The sequence below is a fragment of the Myxine glutinosa genome, chromosome 4 (genome assembly GCF_964187855.1).
Source record: "Myxine glutinosa chromosome 4, kmMyxGlut1.1, whole genome shotgun sequence".
Lineage (NCBI taxonomy): Eukaryota > Metazoa > Chordata > Myxini > Myxiniformes > Myxinidae > Myxine > Myxine glutinosa.
In genome coordinates, this window is record NC_136264.1 from 213,136,768 (window position 1) to 213,154,576 (window position 17,809).

Consider the following 17,809-nt stretch of genomic DNA (forward strand, 5'->3'; position numbering starts at 1 on the left):
CTCTCGCCGAGACGACTCTCGCCGAGACGACTCTCGCCGAGACGACTTTTACCGAGACGACTTTTACCGAGACGACTTTTACCGAGACGACTTTTACCGAGACGACTTCAACCGAGACGACTTCAACCGAGACCACTCATAATAATGAATGAAAATGGGGAGTCGAGTCTCCTTTCTGACTGTTTACACGACTCTTCTTTGACGTCCTGATTGTGAGATATGACCACTTCTCTTCTTTGACGTCATGATTGTGAGATATGACCGTTTCTCTTCTTTGACGTCCTGATTGTGAGATATGACCGCTTCTCTTCTTTGATGTCATGATTGTGAGATGTGACAGCTTTGTGTGTGGGATTGGAGGCAAAGCCGTGTCCTTATTAAATATCCTTGTGTAACTTTCCCGGAGTTTTGACCTTCGTCGTCTTCAAGGTGAAATATTTCTAACTTGTTGGTTCTTAATCTGACATACTGTCACGTGATCATTTGCCCAACCTTGTGTACCATCCACAGCCAAATGCAGAATGTGATCTCACCTGGCCTCCAAAGCCGCATGACTTCTGAGCATTCGGCCCTTCAGCACGTGAACATCAGGAGCCAACCACGGCCTAAATCTCCAAAGGCTGTCGTCAACAACAGGAACAGCAAGATCGATGCAGGTGAGTTGGAGTGGAGTAGTCTGAAACACACAGTAGATTTTGTAATGTTGTTGGCCCAGTGTTTAATACCGGTGTGTCGAATCTTTTCTTTTATCTCTAACTTGCCATGCACCTGCCATTTTACATCCTCATGTTGCTTTCAAAGTTCTCCCAATATGTTGAGATTATGTCATTGGAGGGTGAGGGTAGGCAGAGCAGATGCTGTTGGAGTGGGGTCGAGAAGATGCCATCGAAGAACTGGGATGGGGTCGGGCAAATCCTGTTGGAGGGGACGGAGCAAAGGATGATGAAATGGAAAACAGGGTTCGTCGTTGTGAACTTTGCAATCGAAGATAAATGACAAGATTCTTGAAAATGTCTGGTCTACTCCACAGTTCGATAAATATAAAAAAATCATCTTCTTCGAATTTTATTTTCCCATTTTTATGCATCTGCAGCCAAAGGCATGAGAAAATGATTTTTTCAGATTTGTGTGTGTGTGTGTGTGTGTGTGTGTGTGTGTGTGTGTGTGTGTGTGTGTGTGTGTGTGTGTGTGTGTGTGTGTGTGTGTGTGTGTGTGTGTGTGTGTGTGTGTGTGTGTGTGTGTGTGTGTGTGTGTGTGTAGCAGACTTTCAGTACCACAATGACTTGTAAACTCTTTTTTTTTTTTCTATCCTCAGTCGAGGCTCATGTAAGAGCTAACACATATAATATATAATAAAGGGGGACAAGAGGAGAGAGAGGGAAGCACAACAACAGTAGAGAACAGGGACATCAGGAGATCTGTGGAAGAGAGAGGGCTGGGACCGGGTGCACGGGATAAACAAGATGGACACTGCAGGGGATTTCAGGAAAGAAAACAGAACTTGAAAAAGGTGTATTTGGGGTGCATTAACGGGGGTAGAAAAGATCAAGGTTTTGGATGGGGGAAGATAAGAGATGGTGGTGAACAGCTGTTTTAAAGACCTGGAGGGAGGAGTGGGATTGAAGAGAGTGGGGAAGTTTGTTCCAGAGGTGGGAGAAAAGGGGAATGAAAGAGTGAAGGTGAGCAGAGAGTCTTGATTTTGGCAGTTTAACCATAAGAGGGTTGCAGGCAGATCTTGTGCGACCTGTAGGAATATTTGGGGGACAGAGCTGGATTAGCAAGGTCGGAGAGGAGTCAGTAGAAGACAGAAAGTCCACCAACCTGCCTGCGATGAGTGAGTGAAAGGCCCTCGGGGTTAGCTTCATCGCGGGAGATTCCAATGATTCTGAACGCTTTGGTTTCAACAGCGTGAAGCCGAGCTAGGTGTGAGGCAGGAGCACTAGCCCAGAGGGGAGAGCAGCATTGCATCAAGCTGCGGATGAAAGCCTTGTATGTGGTGAGGAGCTCAGGTGTGCCAAGGAAGGACTTCGCACGACGGAGGATGCCCAGTCGGCGACTGGCTTTGGAGGCCAGCTTGGAAATGTGGTTTTCCCAAGAAAGATCATGGCAGATAGTGAGACCCAAAACCTTGAGCGACAGAACTTCTTGGAGAGGATTGTTGAGAAAGTCGATGGGAGGGTTGTCCAGCCGGTCTTTTCGTTGAAGGGATTCCAACCAAAGTTGTCAAAAGTATGGATTGTGATACAAAGTTGAAATGATTCAACTTTGGGTTCAACAGGTCAAAGGTCAGGTTCCCTTGTAAAATCATTTTGCAGATCACAACTCGAGTTATAATCATATGATGTTTTCTGTGTCTCTATTACACTCACTCTCTCATGTGACCTTTAATTGAAGATCAACCATAACAATGTGTGGACATCTAACTTGGGAGGAGGTAGATCCATCGACTCATTTGCATCAACTTCTACTTACTAGTCTTGACCATTTAATGAGCTGTATTTTGTGTTTGTTCATTTATTAATTGTACGACAGGACACATTTTGATTTATATTATTTTTTGCTCTGTAAAGGTGTCGCGTTGTTTATGTGACACAAAGTGAACTTTTTCACTATTTAATGAATGCTCCAACTCTTGACAAAGATGGACGCAAACGTAGCCACAGCTGTTCACCGTCCACCTCCGATTTCTATCTTTCATATTGCATTCCCTGTTGGAACGGTGAGGAAATTACGCACACACACCGTGTATTCCCGGTGGCACAGAATCGGGCACAAGGTTGTAATGAGACTCGGGCATATTGCTTGCAGATCGATATCAAAGTTTAATTTCCTTCTTGTGATATCTAGTAATGTGAAGCAGGGAGGGACACGGAAAGGGAGAACAATTGCTTTGTACCTGGTCCTGCCGCTTTCTCGTGTCCCTGTGGGAATTGTGAGTAAACATCGTCAGGGTTCATCTCCAACACAGGTGTAATGGCATGAATACTTCATTTAAAGCTTATAAAACTACCTTGAAACAAAATGATTGCAAAAGACAAGTTTAGGTGTTTGTGATGAATCTTCATTTGGTGTCGCTATAGTTTTGCATTTTAGCCACTGTTGGAGCCTGCCTTCTCGACTCTCAAGATGGCATCACATGGGATTGGCATGAGTTCCCACCTGAGAGCTTGGCTGATGATGTTGTGATTCCAAATTAACGTGTTGGTTCTTCATTTGTTTCGAGTTACACCCAAGTTTCACAATATCCTTGCCCTGCATTCACTGTACTTGTTCTTCACAAATCCCTTTAATGAGTGTAAGAAAATAAAGTATGATCCATGGCACTCTCCCATGTAACGTTCATTTGACACTTCCTCAGTGGCCTTGACGAGTGGCACATGCCATCTTTTAGTCCAACAGTGGCACCACCGAATATTTGCATTAGTCGTATATGCTGCACAAACCTTTGATAAACACCACGTATATTACAGACTAGAATAAATAGCACCGCAAAGTGGGCGTAACCCCTCAGCCCATGAACGGTGGAAACCAATTTCAAGATGGCTGCCGTGGCGGCCATATTGAAAATCGCAGCGCACCCATTTTCGAAAGGAACCTTCCTCTTCTCAACCCCAACACACACTGCAAAAATGGATTTAATCGGACAAGCCGTTCTGCTTGAAATTGACGGAAACCAATTTCAAGATGGCTGCCGTGGCGGCCATATTGAAAATCGCAGCGCACACATTTTCGAAAGGAACCTTCCTCTACTCAACCCCAACACACACTGCAAAAATGGATTTAATCGGACAAGCCATTCTGCTTGAAATTGACGGAAACCAATTTCACGATGGCTGCCGTGGCGGCCATATTGAAAATCGCAGCGCACCCATTTCCGAAAGGAACCTTCCTCTACTCAACCCCAACACACACTGCAAAAATTGATTTAATCGGACAAGCCGTTCTCCTTGAAATTGACGGAAACCAAAAGTTGACGGACGCCCGGACGACAATACCCCTTAGCCCAATTTGGGCTGAGGGGTGAAAAGTACCCGGCGTTGCCAGGTAACAATGAATGAGTCACTTCCTGACGGGAATATGAAGAGAGGGGGGGTGGGAGTGGCGGAGGGAAGAAGAGGGAGGGGAGGAGGAGAAGAGAGAGAGAGAGAGAGGGAAGGGAGGGGAGGGTTAGTATATCGCATTAAAATGTTAGTCAACAAGCATTCTGAGTATTGCGCTGCAATACATGTCCCCTACCAGCAGTCTGCCATAATTTGGAAATTCCCAAAGTTCAAGGTGCCATAACTTTGTCAAAAATGATCGAAACGTCGTGAAGTTCGAACTTTGATCTGTAACTTATCATGAGGAAACCGTGTACCAAGTTTGAAATCATTAGCATTAAGAGTTTAGAAAAAAAAGTCCGGGAAACTGTTCTTTGCGTGACGGACTGACAGACTGACAGACTGACGGACTGACTGACGGACTGACGGACTGACAGACTGACGGACTGACAGACTGACAGACTGACAGACTGACAGACGGAGTGCAAACCTATAGTCCCCTCCGGTGTACACCGGTAGGGGACTAATAATAAAATGGGTACATAAAAACCAAAAGGGAGCTCTGTCTACTGCAACGCCATGGCTTGCAAAAGCAGCCTGAATAAAAACAAAAAGGGAGCTATGTCTACTGTAACGCCATGGCTTGCAAAATCAGACTGAATAGCATTCACCACTGAATAGCAATTTTTTTTTTGTATACAAGATCGAGGCTCGTGAAAGAGCGAACATTAATCACACAAAAAGACAAACCGACACATAAAACATATAACATCGGGAGCGGTAGACAAGATGAGGAGAGAGGGGGAAGGACACAAACACAACATTTGAGAGCAGGGACCGAGAGACATGGAGACATCGAGAGATCTGAGAGAGGGCGAGGGCTTTGGGGGGGGGGGGGAGCATGGGAAGGGGGCGGTGGGAGAGGTATAAAACATATGGACACTGCCAGGACTTCCAGGAAAGAAGTTGGAATTTCAAACAAGGTGGATCTGGGGTGAATTAGCAGGGGTAGAAAAGATCAAGGCTTTGGATGGGGGAAGATAAGAGATGGTGGTGAACAGCTGTTTTAAAGACCTGGAGGGAGGAGTGGGATTGAAGGGAGTGAGGGAGTTTGTTCCAGAGGCGGGAGAAAAGAGGAATGAAAGAGTGAAGGTGAGCAGAGAGCCGAGATTTCGGCAGTTTAACCATCAGAGGGTTGCTGGCAGATCTTGTGCGACCTGTAGGAATATTTGGGGGACAGAGCACAGAGAGAGCTGGGAGTGCAAGGCCGGAGAGGAGTCGGTAGAAGACAGAAAGACCACCTACCTGCCTGCGGTGAGTGAGTGAAAGGCCCTCAGAGATAGCTTCATCGCGGGAGATTCCAATAATTCTGAAAGCTTTGGTTTCAACAGCGTGAAGCCGAGCTAGGTGTGAGGCAGGAGCACCAGCCCATAGGGGAGAACAGTATTCCATTGAGCTGCGGATGAAAGCCTTGTATGTGGTGAGATTAACCACCAAATGGTGGTTAATCATATTCAAAAAGGGTGTTATAACACACCCAAACTTCCCCGGCCTTGTGACTAATTGATTAAGTACAGAGGTATTTCTGACTTAATTTGTCGAGCTCTCGCGAAGCAGCTTAAGCACCCCAGCAAACGCTCCAATGGAATGGGTGATGAGGAACGGCTGGCTTGGCAAGCGATAGCAAGCTGATTGCTTCTGGTTCAAATGGCTGAGGAATTTGAAAAACAGATCGCAGGTACAGTGGAGTGACACCCTCTCCCATGGAAGTATGAATTAAGCTTAAAAAAAAAAATGAAGGAAAAAAAAAAAAAAAAACACCCAGAATTACAATCACAGCCTTGCTTAAATAAATGCATATATACACTTAGTTTTTAAAATCGCTAGAAATGGTAAATTTTGGCAGATTTCACTCCAGATTTGGACATTTATTTAGTCTACGAAATCCAATCCTCATATCTGAATCCAGATTTTGATGATATGTTTCAGTCATGTAATGATAATTGATTGTTTTTCCAAAGCAAGGCACGTTTGAATAGGCCGAAACAAAATGGCAGCTTAAGGACCCAGCGAGTGGCAGTGGGATGAACAAGATGGTGGGCCGCCATATTTGTAAGTTTTTTGGGGGGGTTTTCTCTTATGAGCATCTCGTTAATTATCTTTAAAAAGGGTGTTATAACACACCCAAACACCCAGTTTTCATCACTGCAATCTGTTGGAGGTCCAGGTGTATGCATGCAAAGTTTGGGGCCGCTAGGTTTCATGGTTTTGGAGTTATGGAGGAGACAGTCAGACAGACAGACAGATGGACACTGCCTTTTATTATTGCAGACTAGCCGAAACCCGTGGAACATCCACTGAAGGGATAATGTGGTGTATGGATAGAGTGTACCATTATGGATGGCATAGGGGATTTGCTTGTCCGAGTAAGAGTTAAGAAGAAAGATGAGAATGAAGAGTGCGTATATGAACGATCGCCGACACCGGCACAAATGCATGCTCTGGATTGTCCACTTAGTGGACGGCTTGCTTTCGCCTTTGCCTGTCCAATCAGCGGACGGCTTGCTTCGCCTTCGCCCAGCAGACGCCAATACGATGGCGTCGTAAGATGGCGTCGTATCGGCAGTTAATCGGATGCTTTTGGCCCCCAACGTCGGCTAATTCAGATTTTTCGAGTATGGCTGTACGTGATGAACAAAGAGCGCGGTTCGTAGATCGTAAATCCATTAGTGCCGTGGGCATCGGGTCACTGGGTGCGGCGTAAAAGGGATAACAAAGTCGAGTCCTTACGCTATTATTATTGCAGATGTTTATTTGTGTGACGTGTGTCACAGGAGCTAATACTTCATCGCCATTTTGGAAAAACAAGGTAGCTTGAGATACCTATCTCGTCACTCAACTGCCTATTCTAGTTATGAATACCTGTTTATCTTTAAATGAATGAACAGGATTATAACTAATAAATTGACATATGTGGGAAAATTACACACCCAGACCAGGAATCGAACCCAGGTCCTCTGGTGAATCGTACCAGTGCTAGGCTATCTGGGCGACCCTGAACAAACATGTAATTTTCCCACATATATCAATTAATCAGTTATAATCCTCTTCATGTATTACCTCAGCCACCGAAGGTGGATGGAGGTTATGTTTTTACCCCTGTCTGTCTTTGTTACTTGCAAAATCGAAGATTTTTCAAGTATATAGGTCGGTTGCGTTTGTGGTTCTGTCTGTCTGTCTGTCACCGGCCTACAGGTCACAATTCTAAACTGATCGTCACGAAACTTCACCAAGTTGTATAGGTCGTCCCAATTGAGAAGCCTATTGATTTTGAGGTCAAAGGTCATCTGGAGGTCAAATTTCTAAAATCGCCATTTTATATCCGATTGATTTGAAAATTGAATAGCATTTGTATATTGAATCACTAAATTGGGAAATTAACTATTTTTGAGGTCAAAACGTCAAAGGTCAACTCAAGGTCAAATTTTTTAAATCGTCAATTTTCATCTGAAAAGCTGTCAATTTTCAACCGATTGACTTGAAAATTGAACAACATTTGCATATCGAGTCACTAAATTGGGAAATATATTATTTTTGAGGTCAAAAGGTCAAAGGTCAACTCAAGGTCAAACTTCCAAAATCATGAATTTTCATCTGAAAACCCATGAATTTTCATCCGATTGACTTGAAAATTGAACAGCATTTTTATATTGCATCACTGAATTAGGAAAACAAACTTTTTGAGGTCAAAAGGTCAAAGGTCAACTCTAGGTCAAACTTCCATAATCCATTTTCATCTGAAAAACTGTCGATTTTCATCCAATTGACTTCAAAATAGAACAGCATTTGCATATCGAGTCACTAAATAGGGAAACCAACTATTTTTGAGGTCAAAAGGTCCAAGGTCAACTCAAGGTGAAACTTCTAAAATCATCAATTTTCATTTGAAAAATCGTCACTTTTCATCCTATTAACCTGAGCTTTGATTGAGATCGTCAATTTTAATCTTGATGAAATGGACAATTTGCTGTATCAATGAAACTTTGGGGGTGGGGGCGGGGGGTGGGGGGGAAGGGGTGCGGATTTTGCAAGTATCATGCTCTGCATGACGTCTTCTTGTTTGTTTGTTACTTGCAAAATCGAAGATTTTTCAAGTATATTGGTCGGTTGTGTTTGTGGTTCTGTCTGTTTGTCTGTTTGTCTGTTTCTTTGTTTGTTCGTCACCGGCCTACAGGTCACAATTTTCAACCGATCTTCACCAAACTTCACCAAATGGTAGAGTTGGTCAAAAGCAAGAAGCCTATTGTTTTTGGGGTCAATAGGTCAAAAGGTCAACATAGGCCAAAAGTCACCAAATTTGCTAAATTTCTAAAATCCTCAATTTTCATCCGATTGACTTGAAATTTGAAGCCCCCTTGCATATCTGGTCACTGAATTCAACCACGAAGTATTTTTGAGGTCAGCATAGGCCAAATGGTCAACATAGGCCAAATTTCTAAAATCCTCAATTTTCATCCAATTGACTTGAAATTTGAAGAGGACTTGCATATCTGGTCACTGAATTCAACCGCCAAGTATTATTGAGGTCAACATATGCCAAAAGGTCAACATAGGCCAAAAGGTCAACATAGGCCAAAAGGTCAACATAGGCCAAATTTCTAAAATCCTCAATTTTTATCCAATTGACTTGAAATTTGAAGAGGACTTGCATATCTGGTCACTGAATTCAACCGCAAATCATATTTTTGGTGAACATAGGCCAAAAGGTCAACATAGGCCAAAAGGTCAACATAGGCCAAATTTCTAAAATCCTCATTTTTCAGCTGAAAAATCGTCACTTTTCATTCTGTTGACCCGAGCTTTGATCAAGATTGCAATTTTTTATCTTCATGAAATGGACAATTCGCTGTATCAATGGAAAACTTTTGTGGGGGGGGGGGAGGGGGGGGGGGATTTTGCAAGTATCGTGCTACGCATGACGTCTTCTTGTTTGTTTGTCTGTTTTTTCACCGGCCTACAGGTCACAATTTTCAACCGATCTTCACCAAACTTCACCAAATGGTAGGGTTGGTCAAAAGCAAGAAGCCTATTGTTTTTGGGGTCAATAGGTCAAAAGGTCAACATAGGCCAAAGGTCACCAAATTTGCTAAATTTCTAAAATCCTCAATTTTCATCCGATTGACTTGAAATTTGAAGACCACTTGCATATCTGGTCACTGAATTCAACCACGAAGTATTTTTGAGGTCAGCATAGGCCAAATGGTCAACATAGGCCAAATTTCTAAAATCCTCAATTTTCATCCAATTGACTTGAAATTTGAAGAGGACTTGCATATCTGGTCACTGAATTCAACCACCAAGTATTCTTGAGGTCAACATCGGCCAAATGGTCAACATAGGCCAAATTTCTAAAATCCTCAATTTTCATCCAATTGACTTGAAATTTGAAGAGGACTTGCATATCTGGTCACTGAATTCAACCACCAAGTATTATTGAGGTCAACATATGCCAAAAGGTCAACATAGGCCAAAAGGTCAACATAGGCCAAAAGGTCAACATAGGCCAAATTTCTAAAATCCTCAATTTTTATCCAATTGACTTGAAATTTGAAGAGGACTTGCATATCTGGTCACTGAATTCAACCGCAAATCATATTTTTGGTGAACATAAGCCAAAAGGTCAACATAGGCCAAAAGGTCAACATAGGCCAAATTTCTAAAATCCTCATTTTTCAGCTGAAAAATCGTCACTTTTCATTCTGTTGACCCGAGCTTTGATCAAGATTGCAATTTTTTATCTTCATGAAATGGACAATTCGCTGTATCAATGGAAAACTTTTGTGGGGGGGGGGGGGGAGGGGGTGGGGGATTTTGCAAGTATCGTGCTACGCATGACGTCTTCTTGTTTGTTTGTCTGTTTTTTCACCGGCCTACAGGTCACAATTTTCAACCGATCTTCACCAAACTTCACCAAATGGTAGGGTTGGTCAAAAGCAAGAAGCCTATTGTTTTTGGGGTCAATAGGTCAAAAGGTCAACATAGGCCAAAGGTCACCAAATTTGCTAAATTTCTAAAATCCTCAATTTTCATCCGATTGACTTGAAATTTGAAGACCACTTGCATATCTGGTCACTGAATTCAATCACCAAGTATTTTTGAGGTCAACATCGGCCAAAAGGTCAACATAGGCCACATTTCTAAAATCCTCAATTTTCATCCAATTGACTTGAAATTTGAAGAGGACTTGCATATCTGGTCACTGAATTCAACCACCAAGTATTTTTGAGGTCACTATAGGCCAAAAGGTCAACATAGGCCTCATCACATGCATGAACTTGTCAGGCGGATATTGTATGTTCGCATGTCAAGTGATAAGTCCCCACGGCTATCTGTGGTATGCATGCAGGTCGATGATTAAACCACGTGGATGTTCGCATGGATGTTGTTTAAAACCGCCACGAGGTGTATATGTCATCGGTCCTTTAGTCCATCTGTAAGAGGGAGGAGGGGGTCAAGGGGACTAAACAGAAGGGCATTAAAGCGAATTCAAACTTACAGGTGTAAACCCAAAAGAGCTCCATGAGTTCGGAAGGCAGGTATGCTACAAGGCAGGTATGCTACAAGGCCGTGAAGCCCAATTAAAATTTGGTACAACGGACCAACGGGCCCCCTAGTATATTTAAATAAAGAAGTTTTTTTATTTAGTACCTCAGGTAAGGGCTGATAGGATGGCCTAGAGATGTGTACACGCACCTCGAACCTGTCAATCCTGGGTTAGAATCCCGACACAGCTATAGACTGTCATCAAGGTATTTCCCAGGAAGGGAGATGCATCAGTGTGTGCACCGTCCCTCGGATGGACGTTAAACTGGACATCCTGTCGACCCGTACGAGTTATTCCGTTGTTTTTTCACATTACCTGGTGTGTTTCCTGGAGGTGACGAAAGAAGATAAAGCTTTGGGGCCGGATAAACATCCGGGGGTGTTGAAGGAGATGGCAGGGCAGGTAACCATTATGTCTAACATATATAACGACGTCATGCCTGTCTGTGCTGCTGACATGAGCACGTGTCATTAATGTATTATCGAGCTACCTTTTCTCGTACCACGTGATGATCGCCATTTGGATTGTTCACAGGAACATCAGCCACGTCACTGATCCACCCAATCGGACTTCACCTGGTTGGAAGCATCCAGAATTTTTCAAACCTTCACGTCTTCCAGTGTGTGAATACTTTTTGTAAACATAAGATAATTCACTAAATCTGGATATTAAATGGTTCAAAGTTCGTGTCGCTTCTGGACCTTGTTGTATTCGGCATTCCATATGGGACTTTGTGTCACGTCCATCACCTGGACCTTGTTGTATTCGGCATTCCTTATGGGACTTTGTGTCATGTCCATCACCTGGACCTTGTTGTATTCGGCATTCTTTATGGGACTTTGTGTCATGTCCACCACCTGGACCTTGTTGTATTCGGCATTCCATACGGGACTTTGTGTCATGTCCATCACCTGGACCTTGTTGTATTCGGCATTCCATACGGGACTTTGTGTCACGTCCATCACCTGGACCTTGTTGTATTCGGCATTCTATACGGGACTTTGTGTCACGTCCATCACCTGGACCTTGTTGTATTCGGCATTCCATACGGGACTTTGTGTCACGTCCATCACCTGGACCTTGTTGTATTCGGCATTCCTTACGGGACTTTGTGTCATGTCCACCACCTGGACCTTGTTGTATTCGGCATTCCATACAGGACTTTGTGTCATGTCCATCACCTGGACCTTGTTGTATTCGGCATTCCCATACGGGACTTTGTGTCATGTCCATCACCTGGACCTTGTTGTATTCGGCATTCCATACGGGACTTTGTGTCACGTCCATCACCTGGACCTTGTTGTATTCGGCATTCCATACGGGACTTTGTGTCATGTCCATCACCTGGACCTTGTTGTATTCGGCATTCCTTACGGGACTTTGTGTCATGTCCATCACCTGGACCTTGTTGTATTCGGCATTCCATAGCGGACTTTGTGTCATGTCCATCACCTGGACCTTGTTGTATTCGGCATTCCATACGGGACTTTGTGTCATGTCCATCACCTGGACCTTGTTGTATTCGGCATCCATAAGGGACTTTGTGTCATGTCCATCGACTGGACCTTGTTGTATTCGGCATTCCATACGGGACTTTGTGTCATGTCCATCACCTGTACCTTGTTGTATTCGGCATTCCATATGGGACTTTGTGTCATGTCCATCACCTGGACCTTGTTGTATTCAGCATTCCATACGGGACTTTGTGTCATGTCTATCACCTGGACCTTGTTGTATTCGGCATTCCATACGGGACTTTGTGTCATGTCCATCATCTGAACCTTGTTGTATTTGGCATTCCATACGGGACTTTGTGTCATGTCCATCACCTGGACCTTGTTGTATTCGGCATTCCATACGGGACTTTGTGTCATGTCCATCACCTGGACCTTGTTGTATTCAGCATTTCTTACGGGACTTTGTGTCATGTCCATCACCTGGACCTTGTTGATTCGGCAATCCATACGGGACTTTGTGTCATGTCCATCACCTGGACCTTGTTGTATTCGGCATTCCATACGGGACTTTGTGTCATGTCCATCACCTGGACCTTGTTGTATTCGGCATTCCATCTCAGACTTTGTGTCATGTCTATCATCTGGACCTTGTTGTATTCGGCATTCCATACGGGACTTTGTGTCATGTCCATCACCTGGACCTTGTTGTATTCGGCATTCCATACGGGACTTTGTGTCATGTCCATCACCTGGACCTTGTTGTATTCGGCATTCCATACGGGACTTTGTGTCATGTCCATCACCTGGACCTTGTTGTATTCGGCATTCCATACGGGACTTTGTGTCATATCCATCACCTGGACCTTATTGTATTCGGCATTCCATCTCGGACTTTGTGTCATGTCTATCATCTGGACCTTGTTGTATTCGGCATTCCATACAGGACTTTGTGTCATGTCCCTCACCTGGACCTTGTTGTATTCGGCATTCCCTACGGGACTTTGTGTCATGTCCATCACCTGGACCTTGTTGTATTCGGCATTCCACACGGGACTTTGTGTCATGTCCATCACCTGGACCTTTTCGTATTCGGCATTCCATACGGGACTTTGTGTCATGTCCATCACCTGGACCTTGTTGTATTCGGCATTCCATACGGGACTTTGTGTCCTGTCTATCATCTGGACCTTGTTGTATTCGGCATTCCATACGGGACTTTGTGTCATGTCCATCACCTGGACCTTGTTGTATTCGGCATTCCATACGGGACTTTGTGTCATGTCCATCATCTGAACCTTGTTGTATTTGGCATTCCATATGGGACTTTTTGGCATGTCCATCACCTGGACCTTGTTGTATTCGGCATTCCTTATGGGACTTTGTGTCATGTCCACCACCTGGACCTTGTTGTATTCGGCATTCCATACGGGACTTTGTGTCATGTCCATCACCTGGACCTTGTTGTATTCGGCATTCCATACGGGACTTTGTGTCACGTCCATCACCTGAACCTTGTTGTATTCGGCATTCCATACGGGACTTTGTGTCACGTCCATCACCTGGACCTTGTTGTATTCGGCATTCCATACGGGACTTTGTGTCATGTCCATCACCTGGACCTTGTTGTATTCGGCATTCCTTACGGGACTTTGTGTCATGTCCATCACCTGGACCTTGTTGTATTCGGCATTCCATAGCGGACTTTGTGTCATGTCCATCACCTGGACCTTGTTGTATTCGGCATTTCTTACGGGACTTTGTGTCATGTCCATCACCTGGACCTTGTTGGATTCGGCATTCCATACGGGACTTTGTGTCATATCCATCACCTGGACCTTGTTGTATTCGGCATTTCTTACGGGACTTTGTGTCATGTCCATCACCTGGACCTTGTTGGATTCGGCATTCCATACGGGACTTTGTGTCATGTCCATCACCTGGACCTTGTTGTATTCGGCATTCCATCTCAGACTTTGTGTCATGTCTATCATCTGGACCTTGTTGTATTCGGCATTCCATACGGGACTTTGTGTCATGTCCATCACCTGGACCTTGTTGTATTCGGCATTCCATACGGGACTTTGTGTCATGTCCATCACCTGGACCTTGTTGTATTCGGCATTCCATACGGGACTTTGTGTCATGTCCATCACCTGGACCTTGTTGTATTCGGCATTCCATACGGGACTTTGTGTCATATCCATCACCTGGACCTTGTTGTATTCGGCATTCCATCTCGGACTTTGTGTCATGTCTATCATCTGGACCTTGTTGTATTCGGCATTCCATACAGGACTTTGTGTCATGTCCCTCACCTGGACCTTGTTGTATTCGGCATTCCCTACGGGACTTTGTGTCATGTCCATCACCTGGACCTTGTTGTATTCGGCATTCCACACGGGACTTTGTGTCATGTCCATCACCTGGACCTTTTCGTATTCGGCATTCCATACGGGACTTTGTGTCATGTCCATCACCTGGACCTTGTTGTATTCGGCATTCCATACGGGACTTTGTGTCATGTCTATCATCTGGACCTTGTTGTATTCGGCATTCCATACGGGACTTTGTGTCATGTCCATCACCTGGACCTTGTTGTATTCGGCATTCCATACGGGACTTTGTGTCATGTCCATCATCTGAACCTTGTTGTATTTGGCATTCCATATGGGACTTTGTGGCATGTCCATCACCTGGACCTTGTTGTATTTGGCATTCCATATGGGACTTTGTGTCATGTCCATCACCTGGACCTTGTTGTATTCGGCATTCCATACGGGACTTTGTGTCATGTGCATCACCTGGACCTTGTTGTATTCGGCATTCCATACGGGACTTTGTGTCATGTCCATCACCTGGACCTTGTTGTATTCGGCAATCCATATCGGACTTTGTGTCATGTGTCATGTCCATCACTTTGAAGATCTTTGGAGATCTCGCGAGATCACGGCGAGGTCACGTCTTTTCGAAGCTGTTCCATGCGCTCACGCTTTCGAAGCTAAGTAATCTTTCACAATTGTGTTTTTGTCGAGACTATCTATCTTTCGGTGTGTGTACCTATAGCGTATCTTTAGGAAAATTTTCGATGCTAATTTTTCGTACATGTATACACAATCGTCGGTTAATGCGTATCGAGTATTCTGAGGCCTAGTACTCGTAGGCTTTGGCTACCGTACCGTCTCCGACCTTGTGGTTTTGTTTTTCTCTCAGCGGTTCGTCGAATGCACTGCAATTATTTTCGTTCACTGTTTCGTCCCAGTCGTTCACCCCATACCTCCTTGTTTAATATCTCCACTCAAAAAAAAAAACCCCAAAAAATATTTCCTTCTCAGGTCTTATTCGTTTATTTGTTGTTCTTATTTGTTCGTTCGTTCTTCGTTCACGTTGTTCGCGATCACGCGATCACGTGGTTAGAAATGTATAATCTCTCCCCTGAACAACTATTTTCTCTCATATATTATAACACCCTTTTCTTCTTCTCATACAAAAGGATGCTTTCGTCTTGCTCACCAAATCTATTCATTCCAAAAAAAAAAAAAAATACCATCTCTGACAGTTCCTCTTTTCTACATTCCCTAAACTCTCCAGAACTCAACCCCTCCTTCAGTGTCCTCAAACGTATTTTTGACTCGAAGGTCTCAAACTCATTTTGCAAAAAATGTTCGTTTCCCATGAATCGTACACTTTTCAAAATCCAATCTCACCCCTCCCCTCCAAATCTTCCCCATCCCCCCCTTCCCTCCAAAACTTCCCCATCCCCCCTCCCCTCCAAAACTTCCCCATCCCCCCTCCCCTCCAAAACTTCCCCATCACCCCTCCCCTCCAAATCCTCCCCATCACCCATCCCTTTCAAATCTTCCCCCTTGCCCCTTCCCTCCCCTCCCTCCTAAACTCCCCCCACACTGCTCCCCTCCGAGACTCTCCCTCGCTCCTCCCATCCTAGACTCCCCTCTCACCCCTCCTCCTCAAGGCATCCTCCCTGCTTCTTCCCCCTTCCAACTTTCACCTTCATCTCCCCCAACCTTCTGCCTCGCTCTTCCTCCTCCTCAAATAACACCTCACTGTGCCTCACCCAATCTCCATCAAACCTTTTGTCTGCCCCATTCTTCCCTTTCTCCAAGCTATTCTGAAATCTCTGAAATCTCTGACACACCTTCAACAGCTCTCCCTACCTCTTCCTCCTCTTCCACATCTTACCCTACCCCTACCCCCCCCCCCCCCTGTTCTGTACCCGATGCTCCCCCTTCCTCTTCATTAACGGTATGGACCTCAAACATGCGGGGCCTTCGCTCAAACTTGACTGACCTCTCCATACAGGTTGCTTCTGACAAACCAGATGTGATCTGCTTAACAGAAACTTTCCTCCTTCATGATGTCTCTGATGCCTTTGTATCTCTCCCAGGTTACTCCCTCCTCCGGTATGATAGACCTGTGCCTCGTCCTGGAGGTGGGGTTGCTATCTTTATAAAAAAACTCTCTTCCTCACTCGCCCTCCACTGCCCTCTCTCCGCCTCACCCCCAGGAATACCTTTGGCTACGGCTTCCCCTTCGCTCCCACCTTTTGTTCATATGTGTGTTGTACCGTCCACCAAACGGTGATGACTCCATCTACATCTTGCTGTCTGATAATATGGACCAACTTCTATCTACCCATCCCAACTCTCTCTTCCTCATATGTGGTGATTTCAATTGTCACCATGCCAGTTGGCTGGGTGTGGGTACCTCTCTCACCAGCCATGGCTCTTCAGCAAAGGACTTCTGCGACTCACTGGGACTGACACAATCTGTCAATTGCCCGACCCGGATCTCAGTCAACGGAGCATCTTCTCTTCTTGACTTGTTTATGACTAACTTCCCTGAAAATGTCTGCTGCTCTTCTTCTGCTCCAATCGGCTCATCTGATCATGTCCTTGTCAAAGTGGACATCTCTCTGACCATTCTCAGAGAGCCTCCTCAGCATCGACGAGTCTGGCATTTCACTCAGGCCAACTGGCACGGTCTTGAAGCAGCCATCAATCATCTGGACTGGTCTCCCATCTCTACCGCCTCTGACATCAACTCATCCTGGGAATTCTTTCAAAGTAAATTGCTCTCTCTCATGCACAGATTTATCCCATCTCGTCTTCAGTTGTCATACCCTTCCTCCCGTCCATGGTACACGGAATCTTGTGGTGAGGCTGTTGCCCTGAAACAACTTGCTTTCGTCTCCTGGAAAGCAAATCCAACGGAAGGAAATCTCATTTCCTTTCACAAAGCCCGAAACAAGTGTGTGTCCACCCTCAGGAGAGCCAGGAAACAATATATCACCGTTCTCAAGACCGAACTCTCTTATCTGTCTCCCTCTTCCAAATCCTGGTGGCGTCTGGTCAAATCTGTTTCTGGTGTTTGTTCCCCCTCCATCCCCTCCCTCACCTCAAACGGCTTAACGGCTGACTCCGCACGTGAAAAAGCTGAATGCCTCAACTCTGTGTTTGCCTCTAAATCTTGTGTCCCAAACCCATCCCTCTCTGTACCCACCGTACCCAGTCGTACCCAGCTGCTCCTGGACTCTGTGTCCTTTCCTCCTGACAAGATGGAAAAGTTTCTGTCAACCCTCGACTCTGATTCTGCAACTGGTCCTGACGGCATCAGCCCACGGGTCCTAAAATCATGTTCTTCCGCTCTTTCACTCCCTCTTTCTGTTCTCTTCACCCTCTCTTTTGCTCAAG

At 44.9% G+C, this 17,809-nt stretch overlaps 1 protein-coding gene across 4 annotated transcripts in view; it reads left to right on the forward strand.

Annotated features, from left to right (window-relative positions):
• DIS3L2 (DIS3 like 3'-5' exoribonuclease 2) overlaps positions 1–17,809 on the forward strand; it is a 586,325-nt gene that overhangs the window by 493,009 nt on the left and 75,507 nt on the right. For all 4 annotated transcript variants that reach the window (XM_078776999.1, XM_068114366.2, XM_068114368.2 and 1 more), the window contains exon 3: positions 511–656. In XM_078776999.1, the coding sequence (XP_078633125.1) occupies positions 511–656 (146 nt within the window). The remainder of the gene's footprint in view (positions 1–510; positions 657–17,809) is intronic.